General features: G+C 37.3%; 1 protein-coding gene across 1 annotated transcript; it reads right to left on the bottom strand.

Annotated features, from left to right (window-relative positions):
* Positions 1 to 1,049: 1,049 nt before the first annotated feature.
* Positions 1,050 to 12,668, bottom strand: LOC128207301 (glutamate receptor U1-like). Its single transcript, XM_052910142.1, has 8 exons — positions 12,517 to 12,668; positions 11,445 to 11,474; positions 6,809 to 6,973; positions 5,867 to 6,059; positions 5,382 to 5,540; positions 3,705 to 3,870; positions 2,156 to 2,732; positions 1,050 to 1,721 (listed from the first exon to the last, which is right to left on the bottom strand). The coding sequence occupies exons 1-8, from the start codon at positions 12,565 to 12,567 to the stop codon at positions 1,611 to 1,613; spliced, it is 1,452 nt and encodes a 483-aa protein (XP_052766102.1). The 5' UTR covers positions 12,568 to 12,668; the 3' UTR covers positions 1,050 to 1,610.
* Between the last annotated feature and the right edge of the window lie 4,750 nt (positions 12,669 to 17,418).

Here is a 17,418-nt window from a genome sequence, read left to right on the forward strand (position 1 = left end):
AGTTTAAAGGAAGTTTATTTGAAGAACTCGCTAGTGATTGCATTAAGAGTTTGTGAGATAAGGCCAAGGTAACTGTTACTTAAATAGAAAAATAGTTTCCGTTTAACATTGATGAATACTAGTGAAACTTGATGTGTAGTGGCTTTGTGAAGACGTAGCTTGGAATACTTGGTGATTTCTGATGGTAAGGTCAAGGTCACTGTTACTAGAATAGAAAAGTGGTTTCCGCTCAATAACTTAAGTAAGCATCGATCGATAATGACGGTATTTGGTGTTAAAAAAGATTATGTGAAGACCTAACTTGAGATTGTTTGAAGATCTTTCAGTTTGTGGGTCAAGGACGCTGTTTGTTTCAGATGAATAACCGGAATAAGGAATAACTTATCATATTAAAATTTGATAAATTACAATAGTCACTTAAAGATATACATCCGCCTTGGACACGATCGTATGACGAGAAGTTTTCAATTTCTGTAAAGAACGGAAGATATTGCACCACTCGGTTAATCATTACACTTGATGGTATAGTCATATAGGAATATAAAACCAGTTATTTCAATCATTTCAGCTTCCCGATATTTTTCAAATGGCCTTTTTAGATAAAAAAAATGTTGTAAAAGCATTTCGACAGGATATTTCTTCAATCTGATTTTTTTTTTTTAATTTCGAAACGTTCCTGACACGATAAAATACTGAAATATTCTTATTGATCCATTATGATAATAATATATTTGTTTCAGAATATTGTAATGGAGAGTCCGCTATAATTGTTATTTTTCAGCTGTTTACATATGGCCACATTCCTTTTAAATCAAATCAAATGATTTTAAATAGTTGTTTAGTGTATTTCTTCATCGATTTATTGCTGGGTTATGGTGAACTGAGATTTAACATCCTCATGGTCAACTATTAGCGTTGTGCCTGCACATGAATGAACGTACATATACAATGCTAAGACCCTGAAATCAAGTCGCAGGTCTATCACTTCTTACTAAAATAGACTGCCATAGATACTTTATAATGAAACACTGTTTTTGTTTGTTTGTTTATTGTTTATATTTTTCAAGACGAACACAGCAATCAAACTACAAACATGTGTGCAATATACACAAACGAGTATTATATGATTAGTATATATTATAAGTTTATAATTGAACTGGCTACCTAACGATAGAAGTCAAATGAAAATGTCAGATGAAACCTGCATTTTGATATGCACGTAATTAGTATGTCTATTCATGAAACTTTGTACTATCACAAAATTTATAAATATAGTAAAAAGTACACGTCACCAAAAACATACGTCACGTGGTCAAGCACGGCGCTAAGAAAAATGTTAAAATCGCGCATACAACAAGGTGGAATTGTGAAACAAAAAAACATTAGGGGCAACTAGTTAAACATAACAAAGATAAACATATCTTTGAAAAGAGGTCAGCATTACATATAATGATAATGTTAGCACCAAAATGTTCGTTTCAGATGGGAAATACGTTTCTCACAAAGACAGTGGCGACCCATTTCAATCTTTAAGTATACTTGGAACTCCAGCTGAAATCTCTTCTATGTTAAGGCTAAAATGGCTATCGTCCATTTAAATTGATTTCCATTCAAACTTGAGTAGCTCCGCCCTTCTTTGAGTCGACAGCCAATAGCATGTCGCTGGCGTCAAGCCTCTGGTTCGCGCGCACGTGGTCGTCAACATCATCGTCGTCTACGGTCTGCAGAATATGGCGGGAACTGGGTTATTTAGTTTTGGGGAGAGAAAACCAAGACAATTTATATCGCATTGCTTAAATTGTCAGTAAGCGAATTAAATTATGAAGGATACCGAGTTTAATTTGAAAGAATTGAGCATATAACACTGTATTTCTACCTTTTATGAGACTAAAGTAGAACAAAGTTAATCTTTCAGCATTCGTCAACCCTTTAATATTGTTGCGCTTTCTGCTATTAAACACACAGTTACAATCTTGTTATCAGTAATTAATATTTTTCATCAATGCATTGTTTAGTAAGAAGTTAAAGGTTTATCAGTCAAAATGTATGTTTGTTATACATGTGTATGCATTGATTTTAAATAAGAGTATCACTTAAGTATACCTTCGCCAATCGGACCACACACTTGAATATATTAATCATAGTCAAGACTTACAGTTTCCGCACACTTGTAGATGCATATCTCCGCTATTGTAACGATACCCCCAAGAACAATGGCTACGATCAGAATAAGCAGTGCACCAGCCAGGTCCGCCAACCCTACGAAATATACAACCCTGTTGGTCTCGTCGTACAGCATGGGGTTGTACGCCGCGGCTGAACATTTCGACCGAGTCCATCTTTTCTCTAGTTTTCTTTGCAAACCAGACTCCTGTGCTTTGAGCAAATTCATATTAAACTCTCGTTGTAACGATGATCCCTTTTCAAAAGCGAATCCCGTGCCCTTCGTGACTATCCCCTCAGTGACCATGTATAAGTTGCAAGGCAACGTGTTTGTTACAAACGTAGCTGCGTCCGACTCCATTATCGCCGCAAAGTCAGAATACTCTCTTGAACGCAGATAATTTACCAGGTCCTTTGTTGTGTTCAGTTGCTTCTTCATTTCCTTTCTCGTTTTAATGATTTTCTCATATATTCGTTTGTCGATTGGATCAGATGATTCTTCGAACATTTTCTCCGTGGTGCCAAATCTGAGGATGCCGATACCGATTTGGTCGTTGTTCGCTAGGTCCCTGTAAAGTAATGTACAGTCAATATAAAACTGCATATAGAATATATTTTACATATTTTTCAATGGTTTCCGGAGTGGATGGGAAATTTCGGGTTTTCGCATCTGCTCCGGATATATATATATATATATATATATATATATATGATACTTTTGCTTGCATAAATTGAATTAATGTTTCACATGATCTTTGAAACAATTCATTTGCATTTCACTAAAATGCGCGTGCGTATCGTTTTAGTGGCGTCGTCTCTGACGCGCAGTTATTTAAAATCAAGGTACAGTTGACGAGTTTGGTTATGCTGTCTATTCAGTATTGCCAAGCAATCATGATTTGTCTGAAACATTTGCATCACATATAGAAGCAATTTGTGACAGCAAAAACAGGCGCATAAATACATCCTTAACATAGTGATGTGTAGGTTTGATTGAAACTGTTTCTTGACAGTAACGGCGCGTGGCTGCATCACCGTCAAAGCTTCCAGGCACCGTTCTAAGCAGTAGTCTGACTCCATGACTTATAATGACATTCATTTATATACTGGTAGAGGACGGGGCGACCCTTTTACAGAATCCCGCGACATTACACGAAACACAAAAGTCGTCCCGATTGTATTGAAACTTTATTTTAAATAAAGTTTCAATGCAATCGGGATAAATTATTTGATACATTATTTGACAACAATGAGACACAGTCAACGCAGCAGATTAAGTAATAGGTTTAAAAAAAATACTATAGTCATATTAACCACCCCTTTGAGGCCGGTACTATCTGCCGTGACCCAAAAAATGGTTATCGGCCCATAATCCACCCTTTTGAGGCCGTTACTATTTGCCGAGACCGACAAAATGGTTATCGGCCCATAATCCACACTTTTAAGGTCGTTACTATTTGCCGAGACCGACAAAATGGTTATCGGCCCAAGTGCGAACCATGCACTATATCAGTTCAGTAAGTTGGACTACATGTACTCACTCAAAGCTTTTGATCTTGGAGTATCCGGGAATGGCGAAGGGTTGGGGAGGCTCGTGAATGACGTTGATGAGGGAGGCGATATAGAAGAAGAGGAAGAGGAGAAGGAACGCCCACCAACCCAGCACAACCAGCCGCCCGCCCACCGACCGCGGGGCACGCGCATAACCTATGGGAGAAATAACGGAAAATATAGAGTAATGGAGAACACTTCAGATAGAGGTACACTTCTTAGTAGTGTGGACTTCTTTTTGTGTTTTGAGTGTTACATCCTTCAGTTATGAGATCAATTTACGTTCAAAATCCCACAGTGATTTAAAGATTGATGAGCGATCTTTACGGTACATTTGAAAATAAGTCTTAAATAATATTTGAATACTTAATTATGGACGAAAATCATAAGTATAGGGCATTTTTATAGTGTCACTAGATAAATTAAATACATGCAATTCATTCCAGTCTATTTTTTTCCGTAATTGTAATATTAATTACACGAAGTAATGTGTCAGGGTAAATAATTCCATGTTTTTGTTCAAGAGTATCATTAAACACACTACCCTGCAGTTAAACCACTATGGTTGAGACAGGTTAAGGTATCTCGCCTATCCATATCAAGATTGGAGAGCGAGCGCGCTGTGGATGAACTAGAATGAATTTAGACAAGTGAAGCCCTCTCACCTATCCACACATACCTTGGAGAGCGAGCGCGCTGTGGATGAACTAGAATGAATTTAGACAGGTGAAGCCCTCTCACCTATCCACACATACCTTGGAGGGCGAGCGCGCTGTGGATGAACTAGAATGAATTTAGACAGGTGAAGCCCTCTCACCTATCCACACATACCTTGGAGAGCGAGCGCGCTGTGGATGAACTAGAATGAATTTAGACAGGTGAAGCCCTCTCACCTATCCACACATACCTTGGAGAGCGAGCGCGCTGTGGATGAACTAGAATGAATTTAGACAAGTGAAGCCCTCTCACCTATCCACACATACCTTGGAGAGCGAGCGCGCTGTGGATGAACTAGAATGAATTTAGACAGGTGAAGCCCTCTCACCTATCCACACATACCTTGGAGGGCGAGCGCGCTGTGGATGAACTAGAATGAATTTAGACAGGTGAAGCCCTCTCACCTATCCACACATACCTTGGAGGGCGAGCGCGCTGTGGATGAACTAGAATGAATTTAGACAGGTGAAGCCCTCTCAACTATCCACACATACCTTGGAGGGCGAGCGCGCTGAGATTGAACTAGAATATGTTGAGACAGGTGAAGCCCTCTCACCTATCCACACATACCTTGGAGAGCGAGCGCGCTGTGGATGAACTAGAATGAATTTAGACAGGTGAAGCCCTCTCACCTATCCACACATACCTTGGAGGGCGAGCGCGCTGTGGCTGAACTAGAATGAATTTAGACAGGTGAAGCCCTCTCACCTATCCACACATACCTTGGAGGGCGAGCGCGCTGTGGATGAACTAGAATGAATTTAGACAGGTGAAGCCCTCTCACCTATCCACACATACCTTGGAGAGCGAGCGCGCTGTGGATGAACTAGAATGAATTTAGACAGGTGAAGCCCTCTCACCTATCCACACATACCTTGGAGGGCGAGCGCGCTGTGGCTGAACTAGAATGAATTTAGACAGGTGAAGCCCTCTCACCTATCCACACATACCTTGGAGGGCGAGCGCACTGAGGATGAACCAGAATGAGTTGAGACAAGTGAAGGACTCCTGTTCGCGTAGACTCGCCTCGCGGTCCTTGGCCATCCTCCGCCACTCGTACGGGTTGAAGTGTGAGATGATGTAAAGCACCGTCCCCGTTACCAACAGCGCTGCAAAACAACATTGATAAGAGTTATATATCAGCAGATACGCGCTTTTACGTGTACAGCTATTTAAGTGCTGGCCAGGTATAGGTCATAAACTTATCATTTGAACTCCTGCATGCATTTCAAATATGGAAAACCTGCCTAATATGGGCAGAAATACGTGGGACACACGTCTATTATGGGTAGCAATACGTGGAACAACCGTCTAATATGGGCAGATATGGGCAGCAATACGTGTAACAACACCCATGGAACACCTGCTTTATATGGGAAGCCAGTAACAAGTGGACCAACTACCTAAAAATAACAACGATACGAAAACGACCTACCTAGGATGAGCATAAGCCAGGCGGAAAGTTCCATTGGACGGAATGGAAGTGACAGTTTCTCTCTTAGAGGCTTGGATTCGTTAGGAGGCTTTCGCATCAGGATAACCGGTCCTACTGCCGTGAAAAGAGATGAGAAATCGACATGCTCCGCGCGCCGACCGACCACCGTCAACGGACCCGCGAAGTCCGCATTCTGCAAATTAAGTTTGTAATTCATATTCACACATCGACAATTTGTATGGTTTGCACAGTGTATAATATGATTGAAATGGATGTAAAATTGATTACTAAATCAAATATTTAATGACAGAGATTAAATGCACGTTTTGTTCGTTAGCGGAATGCAACATATTTAGTAATCTTTACTCTGGCAAGGGTTTTACTAGTATATTAAACACTGCAAACAGTAATTTTCTTTCGCTCATTGGTATAAGCGACGGAAGAGGACAAAGATCCGTCATCATTGTTGGCGTGCCCTTTGCCCCCAATTATTCCATTCTCATTTGATATCATTTGCCTCACATTGTTATTAACGACGTTTCTCATCATACCTTGGGAAGCCGCTGTCTACCCCGATACTTCACCGTCCCCTCCTCCATCACCTTCCCCCACAAGTTGCCCTACCTTGGTAAAGACGTCTCTCATCTTGCCTGTTTTTTTTTAAAAACCATTTAGAAACCGCTCCCGCCCACCTCCATGCGCCAAGTAGTCTTACCTTCGTAAACATATATTTCATCATGCCAGTCCATCACACATTGAAAAGCAATTGTCTACACCGGTGTTTAACCGCCCCTCGCCCTTGTCCCTTCTTTCCCTTCACAATATCTTCACCATGGTAACGACTTCACTCATAATGGCGGTGTATGAGGCACTTGGATGCCCCGATATGGAGCAGGTGCCTCGTCATCCTCTACTCCCCCGTTTCCACACAATTTGGCTCACCTTGTTAATGACGTCTCCCATCATTCCAGTCCATGAGCCATTGGGAAGCAGCTGGCCGTATACGTCTGCCTCAGTTACTGTCACGTTGTAGCCCATCTCCGAGAAAAGTTCCGGAAGCATTCCCACATACTGTCCATCTGCATCCTTGTATATGTAAGGTTCATTCTGCAAACATGTCCGTAAAAGTGTTGAAGGATGAATATTAAGGCGTAATTGAAAGATCCTAATTTTAATTATCAATTATCATCTTTGAGCATTTAAATTTTCAAATTTCAACTGTCAAAATGTTCATAATCTATATTAAAGGTATGAATGTTTACCAAATCGTTTACTGATTACCAAAAGGGACCATTATATGCCGAAAATAAAATGCCTATATAAAATACACATATGATCCGCCCACCTATAATTAGCCGCAAGGGGCTTATCATATGATACTCATACTAATATTTTGCCACAAGGGACCTATATACCCAAATGATACGCATACTAATAATTTGCCACAAGGAACCTATATACCCAAATGATACACATACTAATATTCTGCCACAAGGGGCCTTTATACCCAAATGATACACATACTGATATTTTGCCACAAGGGGCCTATATACCCAAATGATACACATACTAGTATTTTGTCCCAAGGGGCCTTTATACCCAAATGATACACATACTAATATTTTGTCCCAAGGGGCCTATATACCCAAATGATGCACATACTAATATTTTGCCACAAGGAACCTATATACCCAAATGATACACATACTAATATTTTGCCACAAGGGGCCTATATACCCAAATGATACACATACTAATATTTTGCCACAAGGAGCCTATATACCCAAATGATACGCATACTAGTAGTTTGTCGCAAGGGACCTATATACCCAAATGATACACATACTAATATTTTGCCACAAGGGATCTATATACCCAAATGATACACATACTGATATTTTTCCACAAGGGGCCTATATACCCAAATGATACACATACTGATATTTTGCCCCAAGGGGCCTATATACCCAAATGATACGCATACTGATATTTTGTCCCAAGGGGCCTTTATACCCAAATGATACGTATACTAATATTTTGTCCCAAGGGGCCTTTATACCCAAATTATACGCATACTAGTATTTTGCCACAAGGGACATAATACCCAAATGATACACATACTAATATTTTGCCACAAGGGACCTTTATACCCAAATGATACACATACTAATATTTTGCCACAAGGGATCTATATACCCAAATGATACGCATACTAATATTTTGCCACAAGAGGCCTTTATACCCAAATGATACGCATACTAATATTTTGCCACAAGGAACCTATATACCCAAATGATACAAATACTAATATTTTGTCGCAAGGGACCTATATATCCTAATGATACACATACTAATATTTTGCCACAAGGGACATATATACCCAAATGATACGCATACTAGTATTTTGCCACAAGAGACATATATATATATATATATATATATATATATATATATATATATATATATATATATATATATATATATATATATATATATATATATATATATATATATATATATCCAAATGATACGCATACTTATATTTTGCCACAAGGGACCTTTATATCAAAATGATACACATACTAATATTTTGCCATAAGGGACCTATATACCCAAATGATACGCATACTAATATTTTGCCACAAGGGACCTTTATACCCAAATGATACACATACTAATATTTTGTCGCCAGGGACCTATATATTCTAATGATACACATACTAATATTTTGCCACAAGGGATCTATATACCCAAATGATACGCATACTAATATTTTGCCACAAGGGACATATATACCCAAATGATACGCATACTAGTATTTAGCCACAAGGAACCTATATACCCAAATGATACGCATACTAGTATTTTGCCACAAGGAACCTATATACCCAAATGATACGCATACTAGTATTTTGCCACAAGGAACCTATATACCCAAATGATACGCATACTAGTATTTTGCCACAAGGAACCTATATACCCAAATGATACGCATACTAGTATTTTGCCACAAGGGACCTATATACCCAAATGATACACATACTAGTATTTTGCCACAAGGAACCTATATACCCAAATGATACACATACTAGTATTTTGCCACAAGGAACCTATATATCCAAATGATACACATACTAGTATTTTGCCACAAGGAACCTATATACCCAAATGATACACATACTAGCATTTTGCCACATGGGACCTATATACCCAAATGATACGCATACTAGTATTTTGCCACAAGGAACCTATATACCCAAATGATACACATACTAGTATTTTGCCACAAGGAACCTATATACCCAAATGATACGCATACTAGTATTTTGCCACAAGGAACCTATATACCCAAATGATACGCATACTAGTATTTTGCCACAAGGAACCTATATACCCAAATGATACGCATACTAGTATTTTGCCACAAGGGACCTATATACCCAAATGATACACATACTAGTTTTTTGCCACAAGGGACCTATATACCCAAATGATACGCATACTAGTATTTTGTCCCAAGGGGCCTTTATACCCAAATGATACGCATACTAGTATTTTGCCACAAGGGATCTATATACCCAAATGATACACATACTAGTATTTTGCCACAAGGAACCTATATACCCAAATGATACACATACTAGTTTTTTGCCACAAGGGACCTATATACCCAAATGATACGCATACTAATATTCTGTCGCAATGGGCCCATACAAACATGATTATCCCACCAATATTTTGCCACAAGAGGCCTTTATACCCAAATGATACGCATACTTATATTTTGTCGCAAGGGACCTATATATCCTAATGATACACATACTAATATTTTGCCACAAGGGATCTATATACCCAAATGATACGCATACTAATATTTTGCCACAAGAGGCCTTTATACCCAAATGATACGCATACTAATATTTTGCCACAAGAGGCCTTTATACCCAAATGATACGCATACTAATATTTTGTCGCAAATGACCTATATATCCTAATGATACACATACTAATATTTTGCCACAAGGGATCTATATACCCAAATGATACGCATACTAATATTTTGCCACAAGAGGCCTTTATACCCAAAAGATACGCATACTAATATTTTGTCGCAAGGGGCCTATACAAACATCATTATCCCACTAATATTTTGCCACAATTGGCCTATATACACATTTCCCATATTTTGCGATTAGGTATCTATAATAACATTTAATACTCCTATCCATATTTTGCCGTAAGAGGCCTCTATACAGATAATAATTAATATGATACTTCTACCCATATATTGCCACAGGTTCCAATATATATATACATACTGTACTACAATCCATATTAAGTCGCAAGAGACCTATATACACATATGGAACTCCTACCCGTATACTGCCACTATGGGCCTATAACACATATGATACTCATACCAATGTTTTGCCGCAATGAGCCTATATACACATACTTTCGTCCTACCCATGGTTTGTCTTAAGGGACCTTAATAGTCATATAATCTTCCTAGCCATGGCTTGCCACAATGAGCCTATATACACATATTATCGTCCTACCCATGGTTTGCCGCAAAAGACCTTTATAGTCCTAGTATCGTCCTAGCCATGGTTTGCCGCAAGAGGCCTATATACACATATGATACTCCTACCCATATTTTGCCACAAGGGGCTTGGATTCGTATTTGATCCACATTTCCATTTTTTATCGAAAGTGGTCTAGCTATAGACACAGACGTGATCCTATTAACCCCTCCACTACTTCTTCTTCTGCTACCTCTACTACTACCACCACCATCACCACGACTACCGTTCGTATACTGCTGCTGTTGCAACTGCTGCTGCTGCCGCTGCTGCTGGTTCTACTACTACTACTACTACTACTACTACTACTACTACTACTACTACTATTACTACTACTACTACTACTACTCCTACTCCTACTACTACTACTACTACTACTACTACTCCTACTACTACTACTACTACTACTACTACTACTACTACTACTACTACTACTACTACTACTACTACTAATTCTTCTACCACCACCATCACCACCACCGCCACTTCCACTACCACTACCACTACTGTAACTACTACTAGTACTTCTACCACTATTTACCATAACCACCACCACTACTATGACACCGGTATTTTTTTATTACGCAATATTTCATGTCTTTCATGCAATCATATCAATTAACAATTTAACAATATAAACATGATTGTAATTATAACTATATCATCAACATGAACGTTTCCTCCCGTGATTTTCGCTGAAATCGGTGTTGATATAATCTAATACTATAATACATATAGTACACACACATAGATCGTATATAGGTAGATTTATAATCGAATACAAATGATCACAAGAAACACTTCTATGTGAACGACTGTTAGAGAAATTCCTACAAGACTAGGTAGCCGGTTTACGTATGAAAACATATGTTCCTACTTTGTCTTCGGTGCAAACTGAACATACTATAAGCTCTAAGTGTTCGCAGGTCGGAAATTCTGCACATATGATCAATAACAAGAACTTATCGTGTGAATGATTCGGAAATCATACTTACCAATACAGTAGAAAATGTCAGTTCTTTACACTGAAAAGCATAAAAAATATATCAAGAATCAAATTCACAAAGTCGCTTGAATTTCGGAATCAGCAACCACATCATTTAATCCTTTCAAATATGACGAAAAATTAAATGTTTTCAATTCTAATATCATATAGGTTTTACCAGACGTTGCCAACACTATTGTCATAGGGACTAGAACTATCATTTCTCATCTGGGGATATGGACTCGCGTACGTGAGACATCAGTTTCCATAACCAAAGAAAACTATTCCCCCCAATTTACTATACTGGTGAAAACTGAAGAGCGACGTTGAGTCTATAAACCACATACATGTATGCCCATTTGTGTATTCGATCAAATATAAATAACCAAATAAAAAACTACATAAATTTTACCACGATACTTTGATTATCGGCTAAAACGTTTGAACAAAGCACAGAAAACAAAAAAGTTTATATCTATCTGCGTCAGTGCGTGTTTATCCAGGATTCTGGGAATAACTGTGAAGATGTTGTTGATATGTGTTCTATTGCGGGACAGAAATGCCACAACAATACAATCAACCTCTCTGTATTTATGCAAAACCAATCTCTTTATTTATATTCAAGACGTGCGCTGTAATAGACTGTGTATCCTAAATGATAGACGTATCTAACTTGCTTAGGTTCTTTAAAAAGGTTCAACAATGATGCACGTGCACTGTATATTTATTAAGAAAACGTCAAAATGTGTGCATGTTCTGTTTTGCATTCTCTAAAGAACATCAGTTTTAACGCTATAATTCTTTCTGGTATATCTTTAATGATCTCCCTCAACATTACAAGAGAAACTATGATACTCTCATTAATAACGTGTAAGAAGCTGGCACTGATCTCGCCAAATAAAACACTCAGATTTTATGTGAAGCAGCACATTCTCACTTATTGATATCACTATTTCCTCTATACTACAAGGTATACAGCTGCTGTTGATAGGGAAATTGATTTCTCCATAACCTAGAATATGAATAACCACTACCAAGTATAAAATATCGCAAAGTGAAAACAGAAACGATTGAAAGCATACCTGTACAAGGGAGAATATAATCCCAAATAACATCCACGTAAGGGCCTCCATGTCCCCGCCTAAATATCAGTTGTGAACGTCTCTGACAGCCGCTGACACGCGCCAAGAGATTCAGGCCGCGCGGAAGGTTGCGCGTGCAGTACTCGTTACCATAGTAACCAGGTAAAAACGCCACAGCGCTGAGCGATCACTGCCAATTATTATATATACTTGCGGAATAAATAACTATGTACAAAAAAACATACCGGGTATCAAATAACTCCGCGAATTGTAAAGTATTTATTCTGAACATTTTTATGAGAACATACATCTTGTTTGTATTAAGTATAGTTAAGTGTTTGTTAGTATGCATTTTATCAATTTAAACGTTGCCAGACCGGACGCATGTCGGGCGACCTTTTTATTTAAAAAAAATAAAATTATTAGCAAACACTAACCTGCCTAGTGTTCAAAATTATGTTTTGTCTATTTGCCCAGCCTCTGTTTAAATACATTGCAAATTCACTTAATTAAAATCAATAACGACTGACTGTGCTGACTAACCATAATACATGTATGGCTGATTTAAAACAACAACAACAACAGCCTTCCATCCCATTGGACAAACCATAATTTCAAACACTTACCGAAGTTCGGCGGGTTTTTCCTCGTTGGTAAATATGCCTGGTATTGCTGGATCTGTTTAGTATTATTACTTTTGCTCACTGGTTGACGGATGTTAACGCGGCCATGTTCCTAGCAGCGGAGGTTAACAGACCTAATGTCCATGCCGTCACGATACCATTTGCTGAGACTGAAAAATGTTTCGCTGTTTTCCGGCCATGCCAGGGTCTGGCTACCTTCAAAGAAAGCATTTACTAATTAAACAAAGCAGGGTAGAGGGAAGGTTTCTGTATAAAAATATAATTTCAAAACCTTTCAAGAGTTGCCTGAGACCAGACCCCACGTAGTTTCTATTAAGAGGTTATATTTATGAGCATATCTTATCACGTGAAGATAATCTGTAATAACTTCGTTTTCTTCTTTTTTCGAACAGTATCAATAAAGATATGATCCAAATTGAGAGCAGTATTACAGCAATGCCGTGTGTTCCATTGCTTCCACCGAGTGTCATGTTACAGCGAGTCTATATAGACAACGACCTAGCATGTTGAAATGTGTTCAGTTTTAATACTGTCATCAGAAAAGAAGTCTGAAATATATATCTTAAGTACATACATATATACGAAGCTGCAATGGAACGCACATTACATGTAATGCAGTAAGATATTTTGTCTAACTTTTTATTATTTTACTATTAACACTCCATACACCAATGGTACTGTATATGTAAAGTAAACATGTTTCATATCTTTGCCTTGTAAAATGTTCAAAATGATATATTCAAAATAAGATCCACTCTAACTGTGTGCTGTTATACCTAGTATGGCATTGTGGTTTGCTTTGTTTAAACGATATTATATGTCACGAGAAACTGTAATTATCGTGAATAAAACACGTCTGTTCTGTTCACATTTCACCTCGAACCAATGGTTGGTTGTTTTGTTGCTGTTCCTGACGTGTGTTATGTTTTTTAAGCAAGAACATTTATGCATTATATAGTAATTATAATAAAAATAATATAAATAAGAGTAATAAATAATAGTACTACTACTACTGCTACTGCTACTGCTACTGCTACTGCTACTACTACTACTACTACTACTACTAATAATAATAATAATAATAATAATGATAATAATGATAATGGTAATTATAGTATTAATAATAATAATAATAATAATAAGAAGAAGAAGAAGAAGAAGAAGAAGAAGAAGAAGAAGAAGAAGAAGAAGAAGAAATGAATTTATATTTTCGGAAAGAAGTTGAAAATAAGCCCGTGGTTTCCTCCTCAATCCTTTACTTACATAAGTATATTGTAAATTGTATCATCTGTTAAGTGATTCTTAAGTGTTCATTACGATCTGTTCTATTCCATTTCTTACCTGGTTCCTCGATCTACCTATGAAGCGAGGATTTCATTCATTCATATTTTTTCTGCAACTGTTATCATGCATTATGACATAACATCTATTCCATTCATGATAAATGTAGTAACACTGTGTCGAGATATAAACAAGATAACATGAGATCATATACTGAAGCGAGGTCACTGCTCTTCGATTTTTTGCCCCTTTACTTTTCGTCCGTCGTCTCATGAACGTCGGGAAGAGGACAGGGGGCTAGATCATTTTCTTCTATGCAAATTGTAAGCCAATATGTCAATCCAGTAATTGCTACACACCTTGTTGTAGGTAATTCTTCCTCTTTCCACAGACAAAGTTTCATGAACGTAGCTTGAAATACTTTTGAGTTATGCAACGATCCAGTTAAAAAAATGATGTTTTCAGAATTTCTGTTGCCATTGCAACCATATTTCATGGTCCGACAAAACAAATACATGCATAATTTACAAGTGAACCTCTGTCCATATACCAAGTTGCATAAACATTGCTTGAATGGATCTCGAGATACCTCAGTGAGGGGACTCAAACAGGGTATATTCAACCAAGAGGTATCGAAAGCAAAATAATTATATACACTTTTCTGCTGTGAATAGTTTTGAATCCGTATATATATCAGTGTATAGTGTCAGTTATAACAACTTACTAGCGGATCCAGGGGGGGGGGGGGGGGGGGTGATGCACCCGGTGCCCGTCCTCCCTAAGATCACCCAAGTTTACTCTTTATTACAAAGAGGAGAAAAAAGAGTAGAGAAATACGCCCAAAATGCACCAGTTCGGACCAGAAATTGTTAAGATTTTCTTGGGGGAGTACCCCCAACCCTCCCCCATGTCAGCACTTAAAAACCAACACATTTTAGTTCTCGGGGAGGGGCGCAAGTTAAAAGGTTATGTCCCCTTACACCAAATCCTGGATCCACCCCTTTAAACATATTTATTGTTTCGCACTTTTCTTTACGACTTCTTTCACGGTATTGTTAATCCATAAGTCCGTTCCTGAAGTGAAAAAGTCGCTGACTTCAAATTATGATACACATCACATACCAAACTGAAAGACTCGTGATCATTAGCGATTCTCAGACCTAAAAACGAATCCTCTCAAGGCTAAACAATTGTGCAGAAGTTTGTTTGCATTTCCTCCACAATGTTGGTAATGTGCTTGCAATAAACATAATGGGGGGAGGGGTTAAGGTACAAAAAATCGGCGTGGAAACATTTACAATCGAGTAATAACCATGAAGTTTGGAAAATAGGAATATATACATGCAAGCACATCTACAACATACACAGATATGCCGTATTTGCCGAGTAAATACGAACAATTGTGGATAAAATCAACACGTTTTTTTGTAAACTGTTCAATAACTTTTTATGATACCAAACTAAGATGTCGATCGAAGAATGTGTTTTTCTCCACATACTGGACGCATACATTTTTCAAAATTTAAAGAAAAAGTCCACTTACCAGGCAAAAGTTGGTACCAGAATCGGTACTTTTCATTCTAAATCCGCCATTTTGTTTGCCATGAAACATTTTTCTCACTTAATGTTTGCATGAAACGAAATTACATCCCCCCTCGCTTCTGTAAAAACACCTGTCCCTCTATGCAAAGTACAATTCTATTCATTTTAGAGGGAGAAATTATTAGATAGTTCCCAAGTTAAAAAAAAATTACTTCGCATATCGCCCCGTATTTAAAATTAGAATTAAGGTCTCACACTAAAACTTTAAATTCAAAATGAATGACAGTAAATATTTAGTAATCAGACGCTCGCACGCGGCTATGTTAGTAGTCTTAATTTAATTTTGCATTCAAAAATATAAATAAAGCGGTCTGTGATTGTTATTTTTTTATTTAACTCATTAAACCGGAGTTTAACATATTAGTTATTCTGAGTTGAGTTGAGTTGAGTTGAGTTGAATATTAGTTTTGCATAGTTATGCAACTTAATATTTATTTTAACTGATAACAATGTATTTTTGCGTGATAAATCACGTGCGAACAAAAATAATATTTATAATGGTTTCCACATTTCCAATCCCAATACAAAATACTGAATTTAACAAAAAGTATTTCCGCTTGCGTCATTACGCCAGAATAGCGTTACACTTGTTTGCCTGTCCTTTTGGCGGTACTTACGTATATTGTATATGTATTATTGTTTCAATGCAGAATATTTTTAACAATTTATAATAATAATGATTTGAATGTACCAAAGAATTATTTTCCAAAATCGGAGGAACCAATAACTGTATAAGAAGTTACAAATGAGTTTAATCCCTACGGCAGTGATAATATGTTAAATGAATGTTTCATCGAAACTGTAGATATAATATCTTTGCATTTATGTGATTTGTTTAACAAAATATCAAACTCGGCTTATTTTCCGGAAAATTGACTGCAAGGTTTATTATCCACATTCATAAAAGGTCAATGGCTTTCTCCTCAATTTTATATATCATATGTGTATGTTGTTAATGTTTATTTGTTATAAATTAAATACTGTTAAAACCCAAAGGGTTCAGAATCTAGGAGATGTACTTTAGTAAGCTGTATATCAAAATTATTTACCATTGTTGTAAAAGAGCGTGTTAAAAAGTTTTGTGAAGAACATGATATTATTTCAATGTCCAATTCGGACTTCGGAAGGGGCGCTCTACTACTGATTCTATATACTTACTGTTACCTCTGATACAAAAGTATTTGTTTGAAAATGAAATACATTATTATTATTATTATTGTCGAAATGAGAATTTGCTTTGATACTCTTTATAGAAATGCACTATGTTTGCAGATGAATAAATGTTAAATACAAGGAAAAATGCTTAGAATCACTAGGGAATCCGGAGGGGGGAAGGGGGGCGCGCGCAAAAATCGTCCAAGTTTACTTTATAGAA

This window comes from Mya arenaria, chromosome 11 (genome assembly GCF_026914265.1).
Source record: "Mya arenaria isolate MELC-2E11 chromosome 11, ASM2691426v1".
Taxonomy (NCBI): Eukaryota; Metazoa; Mollusca; class Bivalvia; order Myida; family Myidae; genus Mya; species Mya arenaria.

Coding starts and splice junctions, on each gene's coding strand:
- LOC128207301 (XM_052910142.1), bottom strand. CDS start 12,567: ATGGAGGCCCTTACGTGGATGTTATTTGGGATTATATTCTCCCTTGTA. Junction 6,060..6,808: donor TGGGAGACGTCATTAACAAG/GTGAGCCAAATT, acceptor CTTAATTTGCAG/AATGCGGACTTCGCGGGTCC. Junction 3,871..5,381: donor CAGTGCGCTCGCCCTCCAAG/GTATGTGTGGAT, acceptor TTTCTCCCATAG/GTTATGCGCGTGCCCCGCGG.